Genomic DNA, 24,742 nt, shown 5'->3' with positions numbered 1-24,742 from the left:
TAGGTGTTTTCACCTCAGCCCGATGTTTCAAAATAGCGCACTATTTTCTGACTTGGGAAATTAACCTGATCACGAAATAGTGCGCTATTTGATAATGCGAACACAAATTAGCGCACTAATTGTATCGCTCTGATCGAGAAAATTTCTTGAGTCCAACTCGGGAAATTTCTGAAATAGCGGGATAGTGGCGCGCTATTTGATAATGTGAAAACGACTCGAGAAATTAGCGCGATGCATCCCATCATGCCTAGCGTGTGTGACCCGATCATTCGAGGCAAACTGCCCACATATCATGAGAATTTTTTGAAAGTGCACACATTACTGATGCTGTTTGCACATGCTCAGCTGTCGAATTAGCTCGAAAAAATTTGGGGCTAATTCTCTTCGGGCTGATGTGAATAAGAAATGAAATAGCGCGCTAATTCACAATCGCGAAAAATATCTCAAGCTTGGATTATTATCGGGCTGATGTGAAAACGCCTAATGTGAAAACCAAACTTGATTTGTCATGGTGAAAAACATTAAGATCTTTTAGTGATTTTGTTGTCAGTGCCCTTAATGCATTGAAAGGTGTGAGCTGAATCAGCATTCCCTTGAGGGAAAGTAATTTATATGCTGCACTACTCCAGCTTGAATGTCTGCTTTCTAGTGTGTTTGCCTACAAAGCATTTTTTTTTCCCCCAATATGAACCACATCCAGTGTAGGATGTTTGCTCAGTCTGTGTAGGGCATTATGTATGAAAACTGTTGTTGTTGTTTTTTTTTGTGCTCACTCTCCACTCCCATGTGTTTGCTGGAAATTGGAAACTATGAGCTGCAGCCACTTATTCAAAGACAGGTACTGACTGACAGACCAACAAATGAACAATGACACCAAAATATCTGCTGATACAGAACACATCCTGTGTTCAAACTGCAGTATACCCATTCATACCTTTCTTTCCTGCTGTTTCCCTTGGTTGCTTTGTCCAATTCCATTCCTGCTCCTGCTTTAATTTTCTCCTCACTTATTCTCATGGTCGGACATCCGGGTATTTTGCGTGTCACGGGGTCATGGATAGCGTTGGAGTGAAAACAAACCACTCGCGTGAGCCTGGAGTGAACGCTGTACGTGTTTTCTGCCGGGGCGCCCCGCGAGCATAGCGCTAGCGCAAGCTGGTACTGTAGCTGTGCGGGCGGCAGGATTAGGCCCTAGGCCTACTCTAAATTAAACCCTACCCTAAGTACTACAGTACTAACGTTAGACCTACCTGAAGTTTCTATGAGGTACTAAGTAAGCGTAGATATCGGGGTAGGGCCTACTCAAAGAGGTTCTACTGCACATCTGGCCATTTTGTCGGGTCGTTGATCCAGAGTCCTGCCGCGATTTCATACGGGCACAGGTCCAGTCCGGCCGCCTTAAACTTGGCAAAATACCGGGACCGATCGATCGACAGGATCCAGATTTTTAGAATATTGCTGGCAAGACATGATGCATGTATCTCATGAATGATGGCACAAATGACAAAATGAATAATGAAAAACAGTCCCCATGTCTGAGCTGCGTAGAGTTGCACATAAATTATACGCGTCGCACATGCACAGCATAGCATGCAGTATGCGCATTATGCAGGCTTAGCGCTTGCAAGCTGTTTGTTTTCACTCCAGTCGACCGGAAGTGACGTGTAGCCGACCGCAAGAATAACGCCCCCTGTTTTGTGAACAGTGTGTGTAGGCAGAGATAGTCAGTCAATAGCGTAGGTGTTTCAGTGTGTCATGATGTCGCCTCCTGCCTCTGAGACAATATACAGATTTCATCAAAAGTTTCATCTTGAATAGTTTCAGAATAAGTCAAAAGATGTTGACTTTGGCCGTGCTTTTGAAGTATCTTCACTTTCTGCAGTTATACATAAAGGTTGAAGTCATTTTTTATTTGTTATCTGTTTGGGGCTTCTTTTTCAATGTATGATTTTCAAGTGCAATTGCAAGAAGGGCAAGGGAATTGAACGAGCAGAGTTTCATGTTTAGGTTACCATGAAAACAAATGAGACCGTGACTTTAATCAGGAAAATACAGGAAGATTGATTGAACTTTGTAGCAAGCAGAATGGTTCCTGGTGTGAGATTAGCCTGATTTACTGCAGCAGCAACATGTGGAATATCTATGCATACACACACACACACACACACACACACACACACACACAAAGACAGAATGACAATGATTATTAAAAAAAAAAGTATCAGGTTACTAGACATTGGGCCATCTGCATAAAAAGAAGCAATTGCTTCAAGCACAATCTCAAGCTTGTCATGCAAAAGATCAAGCACAAGTAATAGCTTGCAATTTCAACAAAAGGGACGTCACACCTTTGCGAACTCAAGAACAAAGGTGGGTTTGTAAATCATTCATTACTGTCATCACTGGAGTCATATGAAAAACTTGACCAACTGGATATTTAATGATGACTCAGGATCTAAATAATTTTTCAACATGACATAGGTGATCAGTAATGGATAAGTTTTTGTAAAGAGACAGATTAAAGACACATTAAGCATTCTAGCAGATAGAGAAATCAAGGAAATGTCTTTATTCATCACAGCCAAATGCTTAGGCACTTTGAGCCAAAATTTTGTAATTACTAGAATGAACCAGACAGAAAACATGTCTTTCTTCTATTACCTTTACGTGAACAGGGGAAACTTTACAGGAATTTACACCTTCTTCTCCTGCTTCCCCAAAAAGCAGTGTACATGTAGCTAGTTGAATGCTTCATGGAGTAAAAAGATAAAAAAAGATAACAGATTTATTTAATGGTATTCATGATAAAAAGAAAAGATGATCATGATAAACTGCAAAGATAATAAAAATTATAGGAAAATGGATATGAATGATGAAAATCATGGAAGGAATTGGATAAAAATGTAGCAATATTATCAAAAAATTTCCCCTTTTGTCAACCAGTAGATGCAGCATCATCACACATGGCAAAGAAGATAAAAGTTTTATCTATTTTATTTAGAGCATGCATTGCATGTTTGAGTAGCAATCAGTGCCTCTACTCAATTACCAAAGAACACAGCGACTGCATGTATAGGAGAACAATTGATGCTCTTTGTGCTGTCTCATCCCTTCTGAATGATGCCAGCCTTAATTGCATTTGTATTGTCACATCAGCATAGAATTTTCATCCCAAAAGGAAGCATTGTAGAGAATAGGGAGGATCGCATCTCTGCCTCGCATTTCCTTTTAAGCAGCATGCAGGCAACAGTCTACCGGTAATTGTCTCCTTGAAAGTGAATTGGAGCTGGTGATATGGGGTGAATATTCAAGTGTGATATGACTGAATCAAAAAGGTTTGTCACTGTGGAGGCATGTGAGGGCTTGCAGTAATGAAAGGTAATTTCATTGTCTCATGTTGTGGCAATATTAATGTGTGATGAGACTGCATCCCTGCCAAAATGAGAACAGAAAGCTGACATTGTGTTGTTGTTTTTTAGTGTCTTTCATTTAGGAGTCATAACAAGTGAGCAGTTCCACTATTGTTAAAAAAAAAAAAAAAAAAAATCATGTTTGAGCTCTGCAGCCTGTCTCACTTTTTGTTTGCCTTCCATTGACTGTCCATAAATATGGCATGAAGGAGTACACAGATATTTGACATTGACTGCTGTGCACCTTGGATCTGCTCTCTGATGAGATTTTTTATTGTCGTCATGGTGTTGAAGCATCTTCACAGACTAGAAATGACATGTAGGATACCATCCACAGCCAGCTACATTGCTCAAACATAGAAATCTTGTTTGCAGTTTAAGTCTCCGCAGGATTGGTCACCATTGGCTGTTCATCCTACTTCAGAATCTCAAGAATTTGTGGTTGCAGTCAAATTTCCATTTTTGACATTCCTGAGGTGCAGAATGGAAAGCTGTGCTTGAGGCACAATAACCAGACTTGGTGTCAGTTTGTGGTTAGCAATCAGTACAAGTTGAAGTATGGACAGCTATTCTAGACCTGAGCATTAACATCAGTCATACGACTACTGGCTGTTCAAGTGGAGGATCTCCATTTCATCTCATTGGGAAAAAAAAAATTATGTGCAAGCTGTGTCTCTGGCTAGTCAGTTCTTCAACCAACAAAATAGCAAGCTCAAGATGTGCAGTGCTAATGGGTATGATGTGTCACCCCTCTGGTCGGACAGTGGGAACAACTGTCTCATGCATGTGCAGTACAATTTTTTTTTTTAATTTGCATGATATCTGCATCGTAGGATTAGCTTTACAAATTTAAAGCTCACTAGTATCACAAGGGATGCTGACAAAGGCACAATTGGATTCCAACTACATGCAGTCTGAGAGCTACCTTGAAGCTAGTAAAGTCAATGTAGTTCTTCTTCCATATATTGTAGCCCTCCACAAGTGGACATTTAGATCGCTGGTGAATATCAAGTCTGATTCTATGCCTGAAAATACATCCTGAGGTACTTTATATTTTGTGATATGTCAGTGTTGCAAAATTCCTGCACAAATAGCGGATTCAGGACTAGAAAGATAAGTTGCATGGCTATTAAAGAGATGAGTTTTGTACTCTGAACACTAGGAAGCTGCTTAAGCTCTCATGAAATGATCTTGGTCACTGTGTTGTCATTTTGATGCTTTGAAAGGTCAAAGTGAATATTGTATCAGAATTGTTCAACATGTTTACTTCATGGCAAGGAATAGTGTACTTTGCAGTCTACCTATTTCTCAGTGTTGTTGGAACATTTGGAAATGTATGTTCACTAATAGCAGTCATAAAGACACCTATCCTCCGTAGACGTGACAACTTCTTTCTTGTTAACTTGTCATTCGTGGACCTCATGGTGACAAGTGTTTTGTTGCCATGGATACTTGTCCAAACGTACTATGAAGCATGGCCATACAGTACTGTTACATGTCACATTTTCAACTACTTTCTGGTATATTCAGCTGGCATATCACTGCTCTCTGTAACACTGATAACTCTTCAGCGATACACAAAAATAGCAAAGTCCTCAGCAGTTTATGAAAAGTTGTTTGGTTGGAGACAAATACTGTTCTATGGGTTCCTCACTTGGTTTGGCACCCTTCCGTTGGTAGTCATGCCTGAATTTGGATTTGGGCAGATTTTGTTTGTGCCCCTTTTCTCAATTTGCTCCTTTGATCCAGCTGATTTCAACTCTTGGCTGTACATGACTATTCTTATGGCACTAGCTTCAGTGTTCCTCCCACTAGTACCACTGGCATACTACCGGATATTTAGCATGGTTCGCAATGTTCGCAGAAGAGTTCATAACTGTAATCTGGAAAGGGGAGATATACGAGGACAAAACTGTCCTGTTAGCAAGGAGGAAATCCGCATCACAAGAATTGCCATGTTGGTGACTTTCCTGGTGATGCTTTCATGGTTACCAGTTTGCATCACCCACATCCTGGAGATTGTATGCCCATGGGCAGTCTATGGTTACCGCCCTCTGCAGGTGCTCTTGTTGGGAAACTCAGCAGTCAATCCTTACCTGTATGTGTGGATGAACAAACATTACCGCAATGCCTACCAACAGATCTTTAGTGTGTGCTTGTCATGGACACAGCTTTGTGTACTTCATGAAAATGATTGGTGTCAATTTTAATCTGAATCAAGACATTGTAAATGCTTTACAAATCCAAATTTAAAAAGAAAAGTGTTTTATGGAGGCAATATGGATTCTTCAAAATGTGGCATGTGCAGGAGATGGAATAGAGTGATAGTATTATTCATGTAGTACAGAATTTTTGTATGAGACAGAAATCAAACATGATTGGATCCTTTAAGTCTCAGCAGTATTTGCATTATGCAATCCTGATAATTTCTCAACTCATATTTTGGAAATGGTGTAATCGTTATTAAAATTGTAATCATTTTTATAGCTGTGAAAAAAGGAAGAATTCTTGCTGTTTACAGCTTCATTCATCTTTAGTCATTATCATTATACCCTTGTCAAAAAAGTTTGATGGGGGTATATTATGAATCGGTGTGTGGTATGTCTGTCGGGTGGTCTGTAGCAAATATCAGTGGTCAAACTAATTCTCCACTTGTCAAGACATCCGTAAGAAATTTGACACGTATGTTAAACTTCATGTAAACGTATGCAATACACATTTTTTAACAATGGCCGAGGAGTTTGCCATGGTAACAATACATTCATGCAAATACTTGCAAAATCATTACAAAATTGTATAACACACTTTTTTTAAGTGAGTGTCTTACCATGGTAAAAGTGCATTATGGCGCCAAAATCAGGGAAATGCCTTGCAGTCTGCAATTTTTCTCTAGTGCACTTAAGAAAAAAATTGACACACATGTGTACTGCAATGTGTGCGAGACAAACCTTTAAGAATAGTGGAAATGCATTGCCATAGTAACAGTGCATTATTACCCGCAAAACAGGAAAAAGCCTCATAGATGGCATTTCTTCACCAGTTTTTAAGTATTACAGAAGAAAGTTGGCCCACATGGTGATTGTGATGTAAAGGTATGCAGGATATTTTTTTTTTCCAAGAGTAACCATGGTACAATTTTGTAACTGCACCTTTTGGCCCCCAAATCTGGAAAACCAGATTTGAAATAATGCAAAAAAAAAAAGTTACTTAATGATGTCTGTTTAGCAATATTGTTTATTACTTGCACTCATTACTTGGAGTATGTAAATAAAGTTACTGTTTACTCTTGTCAGCTGTGTACCCGTACAGCAGCATAAGACAGTGTTATTTCTAGAAATTGTGTTCAGTATTTGGTCATTTTATCTTTGACTTCAAATTCAGACCTACATTGACTTTAAAATGTGCAAATTGCGTGAAGTTGCTTCATCTAGTTTATCTTTGCCCTATTTACCTGTCCAAAGCTGTTGGAATATCAGAATGGAGAATAATAGCATTTCTTGTGGTAGTTGTTAATCTATATTTTTCTAGAGATGAATTCTACAATTGCTTCATAAAGTCTGCCAAGTATTTCCATCTTTCAAAGATGCCAAATGTAAAATGTCCATATTTGTCAGTGATAAATATGCAAATGAGATCAGGTATTGACCAGTCTAAAAACCAACAACAAAGAAATTACGATGAGACTGAATTCATTAAAAATATCATATATTTCTATAGATGATGTAAAACACAAAGAAAACAAAAAATTGTTCTGCAAGAGATAACTGTTGCATGTTGTAAGTGATTATGAGGAGTACAAAAATATCTAGTTTTCATGAGATTTCAACAGAAGCAGCAATTTTGATGATTTAATGAATTTATGAGTTAACATTTTATCTGTCCTCTAAAGCCTCTGAAGGAGAAAGCCTGACTTCAAGCTTGTGTTACTTTTCCTGAAAAGACAGTGATAAGTTTCTCTTTACTGGTTACTTTTTTTGAAATAGTAATAGCTTGATTCAGTTTTGATCTTGCTGTCTTGCCAGTCTTTCAGATTCAAAGCAAGAATACATTTTATTTATGGTGTCACGGCATGACAACTTGTTAGTTCTATACTTGAATAAAAAAAGATTGTGAATTATCAGATATACTTGTCAGTGGTGTTTTGTTTTGTGCTGTTTTGTGTAATTGTTATATTTGTTTGTCTGATAAGAAATTGTGTGATAAAAATTTGATTGAAACTATAAGTAGGTACCTGGCAAACATTTACATCTAAGATATTACCCATTGAATCAAAGCCACATATTTTAATACGTACATGCATTCATACATACAATTTTTTGCTTTCTTTTCAAATCATATTGTGATCGGGAATTGATTAATTCTAAAGCTTTTATATTCACAATATCACTGCTCAAGTATGACAGTGAGCAGTCTGCTCTCTGTAGTAAATGTAAGTCTGCCAAAATAGTATAAAGAGATACAGGATTTATCAGTAAGAATGTACATGGAGGTAGGATTCATCTTTAAAAACATGACTGTTTTGTTTCATGAGTGGAAGCAAAAAAAAAAAAAAATGACAACAACTATGAATAAGATTTTATGAATACATATACAATTATTCATCCTTGTCACTGAATTTGAATGCTAATATATACATGTTTGAATAGTCCAAATACAATATTATCCAGATCTGTATATTTGAAATTGAATTCAGTTTGAGTTTCCAGTTCCATATTTATTTTTGCCTGCCAAATAGATTTTGTCTCAAGTCCATTCAGCAAGAGCTAGTGACTTTTGCCTTGCAGGTGTTGGGTACAATATAAAGTAGAATGCAAATATTCATCTAAAGTTTAATTTTACTGAGAACTGCAGGCCACTTCAATAGAGCAGGCAGGATATTTATTGGAGTACAAATGCCGTAACCATAGGCGACCAATGCCATGTCTTTTGTATAATATTGCGCAGTGAATTGCAATCTAGCAGAATGGCACATAGACACCGGAGGAGTTATTTAATTTGAACAATGCAGACAGCAAGGAGCAGTGAATCCATAGCCTGAATTGTAAATATTATGAATGAATTTCAATATTATAAAGAAGAAATAGACTGGAAAGAATGGGTCTCAAGGGAACAGTTGAGAAAAATCACTTTTTTGTCCCGATTCTTTTTAAGCATATTTTACTCGCTTCCAGACCTGCACAAATGTGACCTGTCAACACGTGATCCTGGAAAATTCACAACTATCCAGCAGCGAGTGCAGAGCTAAAATGACACAAAATAAAATGACTTTGATATTTGAACAAGACAAAAATACAGGTTTTCAGAAATAGCAAGTTTTATTATAAACTACCTCCCATTAGAAAATCTACATTAGAAGATCTACAAATATGTTTTGAAATGCAGAAAAATTTGATGCATTTGGATGATAAGGAGTTTCTAAAAAATGGTTTGGTGATGGCTTTTCTCTAAAATCAAATTTATTTTACGTATCAATACACAGGTCTAAAATCACATGCATATAGTAATGTCTTGCGTTACCCTTGTTGTTTCGTTTGTTTTTATTTCCATCTTCAGATAAAAAGAATAATACACACAAGTTGCATATACATTGCACATAAGTACACTTAAATGAAGAAACGGGGGATTGGCTGCAGGGCTGCAGGGTCCCGAATTTACAATGTGTAAGAATGATACACTGTATACACAAAACATGAAAAAAAAAGAATGAAAATAATTTACAGAACTGGTACAGTGAGAATCAACAATAATCAGAGATAGGTAGAAAAAGGCAGCGCAAGGAAAAGAAAAAAAAAAAGAGGAGAACAGACCTAAAGAAGAAGAAGCATGACACATATACCCCCCTTTGCTTGCAGCTTCTCTTTTTATTAACTGCATTGTACGTAAGTTGAACATTAAGAGGAGCTTCAAGTAGGGAAATTTCAAATATATCAGTTGTAAAAGAAGGCTACTGCCTGTCAAGTGTACGACAAGAAGGTTGTTTGCAGACATAATGCAATATCATTAGTCCTGAAGATAGAAGACAATACATGCAACCCAGAATCAAGCCGGCTTGTGACTGGACTGCTCACTGGCTTTGTATGAAAGATACAGTGACTGTTAACTCCAACATCGAATGCAATGGCCAACTCCCAAGCTGCCATCATTTCAATAGTCTGTGTGTTTACTGAACTCCTATGCCTGTTGTCAAACTTGTAATATGCTGATGAGGTGTGCATGTCTAAAGGGCAGGAATTGGGTTGATTATATGCAAACTTCTCTTTCTTAGAACTTATTTTACTGCCATCACAAAGCAAGTGCTACTGCAGAATATTTTGTTACTCTTGTGTTTATAATTTATGCAAGAACACTTTAAACACACACATTAACCATGATCCTTGATGATCAATTTGACTGGAATTTGAAATCAAATCTGTTGATGGCTGTGAGTGCAAAAAGAAAAAGCAAAAAAGTATAGAGGAAAAAAATGCAACCTCAGATCCTCATTGTTTGATGTGTGGCAAAGAGATGCTAAATTAAGTAGGCTTTGTATCAGCCATATATTATTGAAAGACCCTGTGCTTCTTGATTGATGTGTATTCACACTTCTCAATTATGGAGTCACATAGGGATGGAAAGTTACTTTATTCATACTTTGTTCTCCCCACACTTTGTTTAATAACCTTCTTGATGAATTGATTTTTTTTTCCTTAAAAAATATTAACTTCAAGGCACATAGAAATGTCTAAAGGGCAGGAGTTAGGTTGATTATATGCAAACTTCTCTTCAAGGCACATAGAAAAAAAAATTGCGCACACAGAGGAAAAGCTTTTGAATGTAATGCTCATGCCTCTGGCATGAGACACATGCCTCTAGGGTCAGCACCTCATCTCATGCTCACACCCCAGCATCCATTTTCTCACACCTCTGGGCATGGCAAGGAAAAGAAAGAAGAAAAGAAAAAAGACCACAAAATAGGTATAAATGCATCGATTGCGTAATATACTTGCTATCAGTGACAGAGAGGTACAAGTAAATTTAAATCCAGCATATAAATCATAAAATGTCCTGTTTGCATTTCATTCTCTGACAACCAGTTTATTGATAAAATCATAAGATTTGGTGCATAACAGGTATGCACCAAATCTCATAATTTCATATCCCAAATTAAAAAATCTCTCTACCATGGGAGGGGGACCTCCCCCCCCCCCCCACCCCACCCACCCACCACATCCTCCCCCACTCAGTCACTTCACTCCCTCACAGGATCTCACTCCCAGCCACTTCACAGACTTGCCATCTCTGCTTATGACTTTTTTCTTTTTCTGCCTCTGCCCCCCCCCCCCCCTTTTGCTGGCTGTCCCATCTATCCATGGGGAACAGGGTCATAAAGTCATTAGAAGTAAGCTGAAAGTGTCATTTGTGCCATTCTCATTGCACTCAAAATACTGTTTTTCAAGTGGCAATCCTGATCACGGACCCAGATATTTGCAGTGAGATCAGAAATAAATACATCTTTTGAAAAAGCAGACACTAGGGACATTTCACACACAAAACTAATAAGGGTAAATTTACATTACTGAACCGAGATGTACCAGTAGCTATAGCTCCTAAGATTGCACTTTGACCCATTGCCTAGGTGAATATGGTGGATTCCGGTAGGAATTCTGATTCTGATTCTGGGGGGTCCCGTACAGTGACGGGACGATCGTTAACGGCCCGCTAACGAGCGCCCCGTCACTGTACAGGCATCCTAACCTGGAAACATTAAACTGCACATTACTTGAATATGAGGCCATTCTGAAGCAAATAATTTTCACACACCAAGAGATATATAATGTACTCTTAAATGAATCCCACAAGGATTGGAGCAATCATCCCCAGCATTCCCACTGATTCCCACTGATCAGTTACTAGCCATCCCCTTTAATTTTACAAACAAAACATACACACATACACACACCACCAGACTTCCTGTGTAAATGCAACAACCAGGAAAGAGACATTTCACACCTAGCTCCCAAAGTGTCCGTAATGCTCAGATGTGACAAGACAGTGGAAGTGAAGAGTTTGTTCGCAAAAATCGATGTCCATTTTTGAAGGTTTTGAAGTACGGTCTCTGTTATAAAGTACAAAGTAATACCATTTAAAATGATATATTAGTCACAACATATAAAGGTACATTTTTGAAGTCATGTTCAAAAGAAGCAAAAATTTTCTTATCATTCTCTTTATTTTTCTTGTCCCTTAATCGCAAATATCTCCATTTGGCAAATATGGACTTATCGTTTTTTGCGAACAAACTCTTCAAGTGGAACATCAAAGCTACAACTCAGGCAATACTGATTTACATGAAGACTTGACAGAACTCAATCTCTGTCTCTCTGTTTAAGATGTCACCAATTTTTCCTTCTGCAGATATGCTTTATATTGAATAAGTGTGTCCTTATGATTCATGGAAATTTCACACTGAATGCATCGTGTAAACTTTGACCACACATAGGAAATCAATTGAGGTCAAATTTTCTGAACCACAAGATTCTATGAAATAAAGCCTGATTAAGTTTTGGCCATACTGTCTCTGACTGTGAGTGGCACAAAGTCTGTTATCTGTAGAGAATGGCAGACTGAATCAATTACTGTCGCTTGACATCTTTTATCATTGATGAATTCTGAGGTACATTGCCATGGCTTGCACATAAATACCTGAGCTTTATGTTACAGACAATTATGTACTATTTGTTACAAAATCTGACTTACAGGTGCCCCTTTGAGTTGACTTAAGTTGAGTTTGAATGTGGATTTGTCAAACATGGCCACCAAGAAGGAAATCAAATGTATAGGTATATGCAAGCAAACACTAGACCCACAGCTTTACTGGTAAGTCCCCTCTGAAGGAGTACTTGTAGACAATGAGAAACACCAAAAATAATGGCTGATATTTGCAATCATCTTCAGAATGGAAGGAGGTAGGTTACCTTCTGATAGTAATAAGAAGAATGAAGTGCCTGTGCAGAATAGCACTACTGCTGCTGCAGCAGACTTGAAGCGGGGACCTCAGGAATGAAAGTATGTGGTCTTATCCACTGCGAAGCAATAGCTCCAGTAAGATATTGTTGGTGTAAATCATATTTGGTACCTGAAACTTGACATTAGCCATGTAAATTTCAAATATGTATGTTCCAGTTGGGTTAAGAATAGGTGCCTAGAGCTCCTTTCCAACTAAACAGACTTTATTTCCTTAACAGACAATTTGCTTTATATACCCAATATAGAAGAAGTGAGGTCAGGTTCTGAAACCACCTATAGGGGGTGGTTTCAGAGCCTGCTATAGCAGCCTCAAAGAGCCCCTGTTGCAGTATACAAACTAGAGGGTTTGAAAAGCCGCTTTTTTACCAACAAGCAAATTATCACTGAAGGTCTTGCCAGCTAACATAAGCAAACCAGCCGTCATGACCAAGTGCCACTGATAAGCGCAGCACAACTTTTACATTTTTATGCTTAATCACATTTGCAGTTACATGTATGTAAGAAGTACAAAAGCCTGTGCCGTGTATCGTGTATTGCAGGGGAACTTGGTTACCGTGGGAACAGCTTAGAGCCAGTTGGGCCTGCTTGGGGGAAACCAGCCCGAGCAGTATAAACAGACAAGAGACCGCCTCTTCAAGTGGGCTTTTGAACTTCTTCAAGGAGGTTCTGAAACCCTCCTGTAGTAGAAATGAGGTATCAGAGTCATCACAGAAGAGTGGTTACAGGATTTGATATATTGCCCAGGATATGGCATGCTTTACATTGTGATGTAATAATGTAGCTCCTTTAAACTCTGATGTGTATTTAAGACATTATAGAGACCAGAGAGTGGTTTAGTTGTTGCCATTTTGCAGGTAGAACATCAACACTTGCCATCACTGGTTTTTATCGTTCTTCTTGTTTTGTGTCTTGTTTCCATAATCACAGCCGACAGCTTCCACCAAACTTCTCCTAATATCAGCCATCCCTCACCCAGTGCTGCCCCACCCATCCCCTGGAGTTATGATTTTCAGAGCCTGAGCCAGTCCAGCCAAGATGATATCAACTCTCCAGTTCTTGACACATTACGAACAGAGGCTAATAGGCTCCTGGGCTCCTTCTTGGACCAGCAGCTCCAGCAGGAAGGACTGGATCCATCCTGGAAGGAGGTGGTCTGGTCTCTTGCCACCAAGATCTGCTCCTTGGTGAGTACTCACATGCATCCCTGCTATTTACCATGATCAAGTTTCATGGGTCACAATTAGCTGTATGGTCATTGTCAATGGGAACTCTATGAATGAATTTTTTCTTTTATTTTTCACAGGGTAAGACTTGTAAGGCTGGGGAGCAGTCATAAATGTTAAAATCATTCATAGGGCCAACCATCAAGACATATGAAACAAGATCTGGATTATACAAAAGAAATAAAAAAACAGCAACCCAATACTGCTAACTTGTTTCATATGTCATGGAGTCAATATTTGCATCATAAGCAGTGGTGGTGACATTTCTTTATGTGAAAATAGGTATCGACGTGATAGAAAATGATATTCATCCTTAGGTGCATCAGCAATTCTTCACAATGGATGACTAGAGCACCCTATCATGGTTCAATATGTGCATTTGTTGCAATATCCCAAAGTCAGCCATGATCTCATGAATACATAATTCTCATTTGTTGCCACAAGAGGTTTTAGAAAAGGGATCAAGTCAATGTAATATCTATTGAATCTTACATTAAATGGCCTCTGTTCTTTTCCAACAACAAATCTTTCCAGATGCTAATACCAAACCCTAATGCCTCAGTGGTAAAGAGGTAGGATCATGATACTGCCCTGCTTTGGCAAAAGGAAGCAGGTGACAGAACAGGGGTCACACCTAGCTTTTTTTAAAACTAGCCAGGCGGACTATTTAGAATAAATTTTGACACTGAAGCAATATTTTGGCTAGCCAGACGGACTATAGTTACTTCAGAATTTTATGATTTTTAGCTAGTCCGACATGATTTTGGGTGGCCAATGGCCAGCGGACCATCGCCAATTTCGAACCCTGCAGAAGTACTCTTTCTTCTACATGAGCAAAACATCTGTCATTGACATTGGCACCCAGTGCAATATCATGATGCTTGATTGAAATATCTTTCAGTGGAATGAGTATCTGGGCTCAAACTTTGCATTCAAATAAAAAATGATAAGGCCAATCTATAATACATTGATGATTACAATTTATTTTTTTTTTTACTGTCCTATGATTGTTTAAAAATTGTGAATTTATATATTCATTTGCACTGTGGAATATTTTTTTTTTTCTAAACTAGAAGACAATAGTCCTTATTCTGCACTGTATATCTTTGCATCACAGATACTGAACAAGAGAATGTTACAACATTACATATACCAAATCTTTTGTAGTGTGAATGTTGTAATGCATTTTCTTATTACCCCTAGCTGTAAGGGACTGGTTTCTTTGGGGTATCGTTTTTCTGATGTAACAAATCATCACTTCTTGCTTTAAAAGGACTGTACAGTACTGGTTGAGGTGGGTATTTATTTTTTGAACATTCCTAAGTGAGATAATGAGAAACCTCTTATGAAATATGAAAGAGCATGTAATTTTAAAAAGGATTCAATGTTTATTTGATGAAAATTGGTTGTCAAATGGCTGAGATATCCAAAAAAGTGATAATAATAAAAGGCTACAGGCCACGCCTTTATTAGAATCTCTTTGTTTCACCTTGTTTTTTGGATATCTCAGCCATTTCAAAACCGATTTTCATCAAATAAACTTTTGATACCCCGTAGAATTGCATGCTCTTTGACATCTCATAGAGTGGTTTCTGAATATCTCGCAAAATGTTAAAAGCTAAATCCTCACCTCGACCAGAACTGTACACAGCCTCTAACATATGATCTGATGGTAGGTGAAACCAAATGTTACCGAGGGTGACATCATGGACATCAGGTACTATGTTCATATCAAGAGAGTGCCGGGAGGAGCACGGTCGGAATGCTGCCTGTACAAGGGAACTATCTGCACCAAGAATGTGGCTCACAAAAAGGTACCTTCTACCTAACCACCTGTGGGAAACAAAAATACCAATTTGCTTCATTTATTTTACAGAAACAAGTTTTTGAGTCTATCTCTTCCTGAAGTGAGGAGATAATAATGACAAGATGTGCAGTGCAGACCATGGATTTCTTTCATACTGTGTGTGCCATACATTTCAAGAGTGTGTTATTTCCTGAATTGGGACTTGTGACACCATGTCATGAGGTGCTGAATACATGATCAAGAAGCACATTGACTGAACGAAGAAGAAGTGTCGTCATTTTTCATGAGAAAAGTTAGCAATCTCTCCTCTCGGAAAGGATACACGAATCAGTGGTATCACATAAGGCAATGTTTCTTTGAGTTGCTAATTCACCAACGTCAATCAGTTTACAAAATTGCTGAAAATTTGAAAAACACTGCAAAATATGCTTCTTACACAGTAAATCTCACTATTGTGAGTAGTATCATGTAGGTATGTGTTTGTGAAGATGTTTATGAGCAATCCCATTAGCAGCTGACTTGAGAAGATTTACTTCAGTGGTGGTTGAGGCAGATAGCTGTAAGGCATGCCGTGAAGTGCAGGCATTATGTTTAGACAAAGCAATAATCAATGTACAGAAAAAAAAGAAGGGCATGTCTTGTACAAATAAATACAATATGGGTAAAATTCAACTATACAAAATATGAGGGGGGACTGCATCTTTTAAATGAAGGGTAGAGCAGCCTCCTTGAAAGGGTTGTTCTTTTTGCATTAACTGCAGCTGTACATGGTAGATGATGCCAAATACTTATTATTCTTGGGTTAAGCAGAAGGTTATGTCAAATGATTTTCATTATTATTATTATTTTTTTTTTTTTTTTTTGGGTGGGGGGGGGGGGGAAGGGCTAATTCATGAAGACATCTTTCCAAGATATATGTTCCTTGTTCTTTGTTTGTTTGTTTGTTTATTGTTGTTGTTTTTTTTGGGGGGGTAATAAAGATTAACTATTGAACTCATTGACAAACTTTTTTTTTTTTTGGGGGGGGGGGGGATTTGTCTGAATTTGGCCTTTTTTCCTACTTATTGTATTCACACCAATTACTAGTCATATCTAATTAGATTCTCTTGTTATTTTTTTCCACCAAAGATGGCATCCAGGGAGAATAACCCCAGCATTTTACTCCTCCAAGCAGCTATTGAACACCAGCGTGTGCAGAACAAGTTTGCCTCTCTTGAACCTCTCGTTCTTCAGGTATAGTCAAAGAATAACTTTAAAACGTGCAAGAGATTGCACAGTTGAGTGGTTGTGCATCATATAGTTGAGAGTACTAAATGTCAATAGGCCCAAGTTACTGGGATTGGAAAAATGTTATCAAAGGAGCAGTGGAGTGTTAAGAGGCAAAGTGGTTACTGCTCTGATGGGGAGGTCAGCTGATGCAGTTGAATGAACTTAATTAGGGCAAGTACCTCATGTACTCTAAATGATTGTGTGATACAATTACTTCATGATATCGCCGCATATTCTTTGGTGTGACAGTAGAAAAAATGGCGTTCGACATTGATATTCGATTTTGTAGTCATTTACAATACAATTCTGTAATTTCTGCTGTTAAGAAATGTGTCAAAAGAGGAAGTTATTTGAACATTTCGACACAAAGCAATAGGAGATTTGTGAAGCCATGACAATATCACCTCTGTGACCAATGTGACTAATGTCAATCTGTCTAGAAAACATGTAAAATTCTAAAATTTCACAACTTCCTCTTTTGTCTAATTTTGATGAAATTCCTACCAGAGGTTTTGGGGGTTTGTTTGTAGCTCTATCTCTTAGATGTCAAGTGAAAAGCTCAGTTTTGCCATAAGTATGCAGAAATCATATCACAGTAAATGATGTGCTCCTGTGTTTTTCTCTTCCCCCCCCCCCCCAACCTTAACCTTTTTTTTCATCTTCCTCTTATCAGGAACATGAGTACCTGAAAAATTGTGTATCTAAGATAGTGGCCATGAAGCCATCTGTCTTGGTGGTAGAGAAAACAGTGGCTCGGCTTGCCCAAGACTTCTTGCTGGCCTGTGGAGTCAAAGTGGTTCTTAACGTTAAGCCGGTAGGTGCCCACTCATTCACATTGCAAACAGCATTAGGTTTAATTGTTTTTGATTTGTGTGTGTTTGAGTTTGTATCCTTTTTTTCTTACTGATGTTGGCCCACCTGTACAAACATAAATAGGAAGACAAATTTGCTGCAAAATCATGCAGTATTAATGATGGATAGATTGTTAAGCTGCCATTACAACGGCTAGGTCATGTAGTTTTAGAAATAAAGGGACCTTCTGTGTTTATTTTCCAGCTAAATCAAAATTTTCCATGGAAAATACATGATAAAAACAGTGCTGAAACAGATTTGTTTCTGCAGCAGCTACCATCTGTACTATTTTAAGTGTAGTTTAATCAAGATGTAGGGATTTATAGAGTTATGATTAATTTGACTCTGATACTTGATAGAGATGACCAAGTCTTGTAAAGCACTGTCTTGGTCTCAAGTCTGAAGCCCAAAACCCTGATATATTTGTTAACAATTCTACAATCAAAACAAGTGAAAGTGGGACATAATATTTCAAAAGTGAAAGCTAATGTTAACAAGACATACTTGGCAGTCAGTTATTTACTACCTATAAAATCTGCAAGCACAGCCAGGAACTAAATTACACACTCAAGGTGTTTGAGGTAACATGAAGTGGCAGTCCTGAGAGTGTTTGTGTTCCTGCTTGAGGGGAAATATTTTATTGCAGGGAATATTATGAAAAAATGAATTTACTCCTATGACCAGGTATGAAAAATAGAATTTTTGTGATTGTTTGCCTTTTGTACTAAACAGAGAGTTCTAGCACGAATTGCCAGACAGACAGAAGGCACTAGTATCTCAGCAATAGACCAAGTGGCTACTGCAAAGTTAGGAACTTGTTCATCCTTCTATCTGCAGAAATACAATCTACCAGGTGGTGAGTTCAGTCTTCATAATGATATTTTGTCTCTGTTTATTGTATCGTCTGACCTTGATCATCTAGCCATCTTTTATCCAGACTTCTCTGTCATCCAGATGTGTTAACACAGTGAAGGAAAAAAAAAAAGAAAGTGATTTCTCCCTCAATCAAAACTCCTACAAAACTCACACGATTTACCTATAATATCCCCTACAGAAACATGTTGTGAATTTAACATGTAAATGTTTCAATTTCCAGGAGAAAAAAGACTATAATATAATTTTAAGTGTATGCTAGCATAATTTACACCGTTGTTGTGATTCCATCGTCTACAATAGCTGCCACTGGGTCAGCATCTTATCGCTTGGCCAGACAGGTGCTGGTTCTGTGATGGCCGGATAACAGAGGTCACACTGTTTTTGTTTTTGTAAACATGTGTGCATACATGTATTGGCAGTGAAAGAGGGAAATGGGGTTGCATTCTTGACTTGTTTGTTTTAATATCAAATGTTGGATTTGGCCTTATGCAATGTCCTCTGAAGTGATGGGCATGTAATTTGATATGACTTATTTTCAAATGAATAAAACCATTCCTCCTGTTTATTGAAATATGATTGAGAATAATTTTAAATGGCAATATCATCTGTAAAAGTGGATTTCTCTTTCTCAGCATGATTTGACAAAACTCTCACTGTATTTTTTAAAAGAAAGAATGATTAAAGTGCAATTGTTCAAGATTTGTTTTGAACGGTTGCTGAAGTTTCTATACATTTTCTCAGTGTATTCCCACAAACAATGCAAAATGACGACAGGTACTGCTTTCAGGGGATGATGTATGCTGAAACTACATTTAGAGGACAGATATAATGTATCAGGTCAGGTTAATGATTGAAGGACTTCTAGGATCAGAAAAAAATAAAAGTTGGTGATTGAAAGCTAGCGATTCAATAGTAGAATTCTAGGGCATGAAAAAATTTAGTTTTGTGTTGTTGTTTTGAAGGTTGTGTAGTTGGTTTAAACCTAGTGTAGACTCCACTTGTATATACAGAGCATGCTTTTGTTTTCATTTTTTCCCTAAATGAGCACCAAGGGATGCTCACATTTGTGAGTTTTTGTTTTTTATTTTTCTGAGTGGACTGCATGATATACAAACTAAGCTTCTTTTTTATAAAAAAATGCTTAATTAATCAATTCCAATATTGTGTGTATCCCTGAACAGGTTTCACAAAGACCTTGATGTTCTTTGATGGCTGTGCTGGTCACCTCGGCTGCTCTGTGCTTCTCAGAGGAGGAAGCCTGCGAGAACTCTCCAAGGTGACTCCAAAGAATCCATGTCATCTGTCTTTTTAAAAGTGCTTTCGGACATACACTGTATATACAGAAAAGCATGACCCAGTGCAAATATATTAGCTATGTAGTAAACTATGTATTGTAGTAGTAGTAGTAAACTATGCATTTGATTTGTTTGTTCTATTTGTGTGTTAAAAAAACAAACTATAAGTCTGTAATCTTTCCAATGGTGTATGATTTGTGTCTTTGTATATCCAAAATTCTACTGCAGCAACAGTATGAAAACTGGCCACCAGACAAACACAATTTGTAGAAAATGGGCATGGATGTTTACATGCAGTCAAGCATGTATGAAAAAGACATTTAAATGTGAAAGATAGAATTAAAGCACTACAGGAAAGTACTTCAGGAAAGATCGCAAAGTGGTCTTACACTTTGAATGATAGATGAGCTATAGAATGTCAAATTCATAGATAAACCTAATTTTGCATATTTCCAGATCACCTATTTGACATATTTCATGGTATGATTGTGTCATAACTTTCTCAGGGTATTGAAATATCAGGTCATATATAAATGTGCATCAATGCACTTCCTGATTTATTAGCTCACCTGAGCCAAAGGCTCAAGTGAGCTATTGCGATCGCCCTTCGTCCGGCGTCCGTCGTGCGTCGTGCGTCGTGCGTCGTGCGTCGTGCGTCGTCCGTCGTCCGTCGTCCGTCGTCCGTCGTGCGTCGTGCGTAAACTTTTTACATTTTCATCTTCTTCTTGAAAACCCCAAGACCGATTTTCATCAAACTTGGCAGGTAGCATCCCTAGGGGGTTAGGAACTCAATTTGTTAAAATGGGCACCATGCCCCGCCCAGGGGGCCCCCAGGGGGGCCCAAACCCCCCAAAATTAAGGAATCTGTAAAAATCTTCTTCTCTAGAACCAGAAGTGATAGAGCTAAGTTAATACTATGAGTTAGTACATTGATGACTGTAGTTTCAAGTTTTTTTCATGGCAGAATCAGGGGTGCCCCCCTTGGGACCCAGGGGAGGGGGGTGGGGAAGGGTTCTAATGGGGCCTAAATTGTACATTTTCATCTTCTTCTTGAGAACCCCATGACCCATTTTCACCAAACTTGGCAGGTAGCATCCCTAGGGGGTTAGGAACTCAATTTGTTAAAATGGGCACCATGCCCCACCCAGGGGGCCCTCAGGGGGCCCAAGCCCCCCAAAATTAAGGATTCTGCAAAAATCTTCTTCTCTAGAACCAGAAGTGATAGTGCTTAGTTAATACTATGAGTTAGTACATTGATGACTGTAGTTTCAAGTTTGTTCATGGCAGAATCAGGGGTGCCCCCCTTGGGACCCAGGGGAGGGGGTGAGGAGGGGTCCTAATGGGGCCTAAATTGTACATTTTTATCGTCGTCTTGAGAACCCCATGACCCATTTTCACCAAACTTGGCAGGTAGCATCCCTAGGGGGTTACGATCTCAATTTGTTAAAATGGGCACCATGCCCCACCCAGGGGGCCCCCAGGGGTCCCAAACCCCCCAAATGAAGGAATCTTTATAAATCTTCTCTAGAATCAGAAGTTATAGAGCTGAGATAATACTATGAGTGAGTACATTAATGACTGTAGTTTCAAGTTTGTTCATAGGAGATCCAGGGGTGCCCTTCTTGGGTGGGGGGGGGGGGGGGTGGTTGGAAGGGTCCAAATGGGGGCCTGAATTGTACATTTTCATCTTCTTCCTGAAAACCTCATGATGGATTTTTGTCAAACTTGGCACGTAGCATCCCTAGGGGGTCAGGATCTCAATTTATCAAAATGGGCACCATGCCCCACCCAGAGGGCCCCAGGGGGCCCCAATCCCCCCAGATTAAGGAATCTTAAAAAAATTGGGCCTTTATTGTACATTTTCATCTTCTACTTGAGAATGCCTGGTCAAATTTTGGTGGAGCTGTAAATAATTTAGATTAGTGACTGCGTGAAAGGTGAACTTGCGATACTCAGGTGAGCGCTAGACCCGCGGGTCTCTTGTTTATTGTTGTTTTCACAGGTGAAGAGGGTCCTTAACCTGATGGTATATGCTGTCTACCACTCCATCTTGGAGACATCCTATCTCATGGATGAGTTTGCCATGCCTCCAGTCACCCCTTCACCAGTTGGGAGCCCCCCTAACTCTCCTCCTTCACCTGTATCTGGCCTCCCCAGTAGGGAGGCCCTGCAGGACACTGGTTCCATCCAGGAAGTCATAAAGGCTGTCAGAATTGAACAGTCCAAGAAGATTGGGCAGGATCCAGGGTTAGCGACCATGCCCCTGGCTGCCCCAGCTGCCAAAAGGAGCTTCAAGGCAACTGTCCAAAAGATATTGATGGGGAAAGTGGTGGTTTCAGACAGTGGAGGAGGCAAAGAGAAGAACAGTGGTGATGAGAGCAGAAGTGGAAGCAGCAGTGCTGTAGGCAGCAGGAGAGGAAGTGACGTGGCAGTCTCCAGCAAGAAGCCTGGAGACACGGCAGGAACCAGGAAGGACCAAGAAAACCAGGGTGTTGGTAGTGCTATGGAAGTAGAAAGTGGTTCTAGCATTGGGAGGAGAAACATAGCTAGTGAGGAAGATGATGGAAGAAGAAAGACATCTGATGAATCAGATTCAGTTGCTCTTATGGTAGGAGGAACCACAAGTGAGAATGTTCTTTTTAATGAGCCTTCCCCTGAGGATGATCTCTTAAAGGAGTTTGTGCAGGTAGACATTGAAAGAGACTCTGCAAACCACACAAGCATGATGTCTTCAGTCTCACATTCAGGGGAGAATCAACCTCAAAGTTTTGTCCCAACAGGAACAGTTTGCAGTGAGATTAAAGTTGAAGCATCCCAGGTGAAGAAACTCACAGAGAAGGAAGAGGATGAGCAGATCTTTAGTTTTGATGTAAATGATAATGACAGTGAGGCAGAGGAAGCAGTTGCAGATGAAGACCTTGAAGAAGTAGATGTAGCAAATTTGGATGAAGTAAACTCTGGAGAGAAGGATGACAAAAGTGCCTTCAGCAAAGCTTGTAGGAGCACTATTCTCACTATATCACCTTTCCTGACCTCTCCTTTACCTTACTTTGAAACTGAGGAGGGAAAGTCTTCCCCAAACTGGGCCTTCTTTCCGCCAGACATTTACTGGTCTGCCAAGTTGGGAGAAAACCCTTCTGATGTTTCTCAGGCCTTTGAAGCAGCCCCGAGTGATGACAATGACATTGACGAGGTTGTCTATTGGTCAACTGACCGCTGCACTCACCGTATCCATTCTGTCCACATCGCTGAGCCCCACCCTTTTACATGCCTCCAGTTGACCGAGGACTTTTCGTCAGAGTCCACAAGGGCACTCTTAGCAGACTTCCGTGCTCGCGGAGGTCGATTCATCCCCAAGGCGCCTTCTGCCATCAGTGGGTCTGCAGTACCTCATGCTGTAACAGATCCCATTGAGCACAAAGCAGGGCAGATACCACAAACATCATCACAGCAGTACCTCTTGGCTAGGAAAGGAGGTGAGGAGGCTAGTGGTACCAACCCTGACACACAACATCACTTCCCTATGGAGGACTGCCTGGATCCCTATCGGCATCAGAAAATACTGCTTCAGTTCAGTAGCTTTTCACATCACATTAGTAGCAACATGGGCCACTGCATCCACCCATGGATTGTCACCATGAAGTACTATGGACACAACGATATCACTCTCGGCATGTTCCTGGAAAAATACTGCTTCAAGTAAGATTTTGGCACAACTAATTAGGTTTTTAATCTTGTCTGGCTTACATTATTGTACATCATGCATGATGCAGGTAGGAACAAGAACTCTCAGCTATAAAGAGATTTATCATTTGGGTGATATTTTTATATTAGTTGAAACAAAGAAAAAAAAGAGAGACAGTAATCCTGATATCTCCTGAGACAAGGGAATCCTACAATACAATAAAGTTTTGCATCAGAGATTAATTAGCTAGCAAAAAATAATGTCATTTGCAATAAAGTTAAACTTCTATGATATACCCTCTCATACTATACTTTCAATTACAGCTGAAACATTGTTTGATACCGATAGCTACTCCTTTGTGGTTAATCCATTGAATTTTTTTCCTTTAGGAAGATAATTGTACAGAAAGTTATTTTGTATGAATAAATGATGAAGAATATGCCCCAATTTAACCAATGTTTTGTCCAGTTTAAGTACAAATAATATGCCTTTGAAATGTTGCTGTGATATTGTCATGTTAAGTGGTGTTATTTATCCAGGCACTTATTAAACAGTAGTGACTTTATTCACACTTGCAGTGCAAACTACCTCTGCCCGAATGAGAACTGTGAAATGCTGATGGCAAGTCACGTGAGACGGTTTGTCCATGGCAATGCATCAATCCAGATTCTCCAGCGACGACTGGACAGTCCTGTGCCAGGGTACAGCAACAAGGTCCTCATGTGGAGCTGGTGCCGCAGGTGTAAACAGGTAGCTGGCATTGAGTCGGATGGCTATGTATTTAATATAAAGTTTCCTTTGAAAGATACAATTTGGGATGGGGGGGGGGGGGGTACAAAACTGAGAAATATGAAATAGGTATTGCTGTGTACTGAGTTGCGCAAATCTGTCTCCATCTCTACCATAATACACATCAGATAATGACACAGAGGAGGCACATTTCATTTTTTTTTCTGTGAAAGTATGCTTACTTGCATTTGTCACAATGCTACACTGTCTTTGTTCAGAATACTCCATCATCATGGTCATAATGTTCCCCTGTCAAATAGACTCATGGTATTTCCTTCATTTGCGTGACTGTATACTTGTCATACCCTTGGAGCATAGATGAACACTATGTGGAAAGAATGTTATGCATTCCACCACCCACATTATAGCTGAGTGAAGGATGTTAAGCGCTGCACTAGCTAAGGCATTGTGTAGAACCCACAAACTTTGAATTATAACCTTCCAGCAATGTCAAGATGACTGCATCTTTTTTACTTTTATCTGTTATTGAAATTCACATTATACATCTTCATGTCATTATATAGAGGGTT

The 24,742-nt window shown here is 39.1% G+C and overlaps 1 protein-coding gene across 1 annotated transcript in view; it reads left to right on the top strand.

The window, feature by feature from the left end:
- The window catches only part of LOC139722083 (1-phosphatidylinositol 3-phosphate 5-kinase-like), a 189,779-nt gene that overhangs the window by 77,722 nt on the left and 87,315 nt on the right, over positions 1-24,742 (top strand). Inside the window, exons 13-20 of the mRNA XM_071633405.1 lie at positions 13,344-13,600; positions 15,316-15,453; positions 16,575-16,679; positions 17,389-17,529; positions 18,300-18,423; positions 19,625-19,719; positions 21,741-23,437; positions 24,002-24,173. Coding sequence (XP_071489506.1) covers positions 13,344-13,600; positions 15,316-15,453; positions 16,575-16,679; positions 17,389-17,529; positions 18,300-18,423; positions 19,625-19,719; positions 21,741-23,437; positions 24,002-24,173 — 2,729 coding nt within the window. The remainder of the gene's footprint in view (positions 1-13,343; positions 13,601-15,315; positions 15,454-16,574; positions 16,680-17,388; positions 17,530-18,299; positions 18,424-19,624; positions 19,720-21,740; positions 23,438-24,001; positions 24,174-24,742) is intronic.

This window comes from Diadema antillarum, unplaced genomic scaffold, assembly GCF_040938485.1.
Source record: "Diadema antillarum isolate AM-2024a unplaced genomic scaffold, OU_Dant_1.0 scf00000156, whole genome shotgun sequence".
Taxonomy (NCBI): Eukaryota; Metazoa; Echinodermata; class Echinoidea; order Diadematoida; family Diadematidae; genus Diadema; species Diadema antillarum.
Note: the sequence above shows the minus strand (reverse complement) of the source record. Positions and strands in the feature narration are given on the sequence as shown.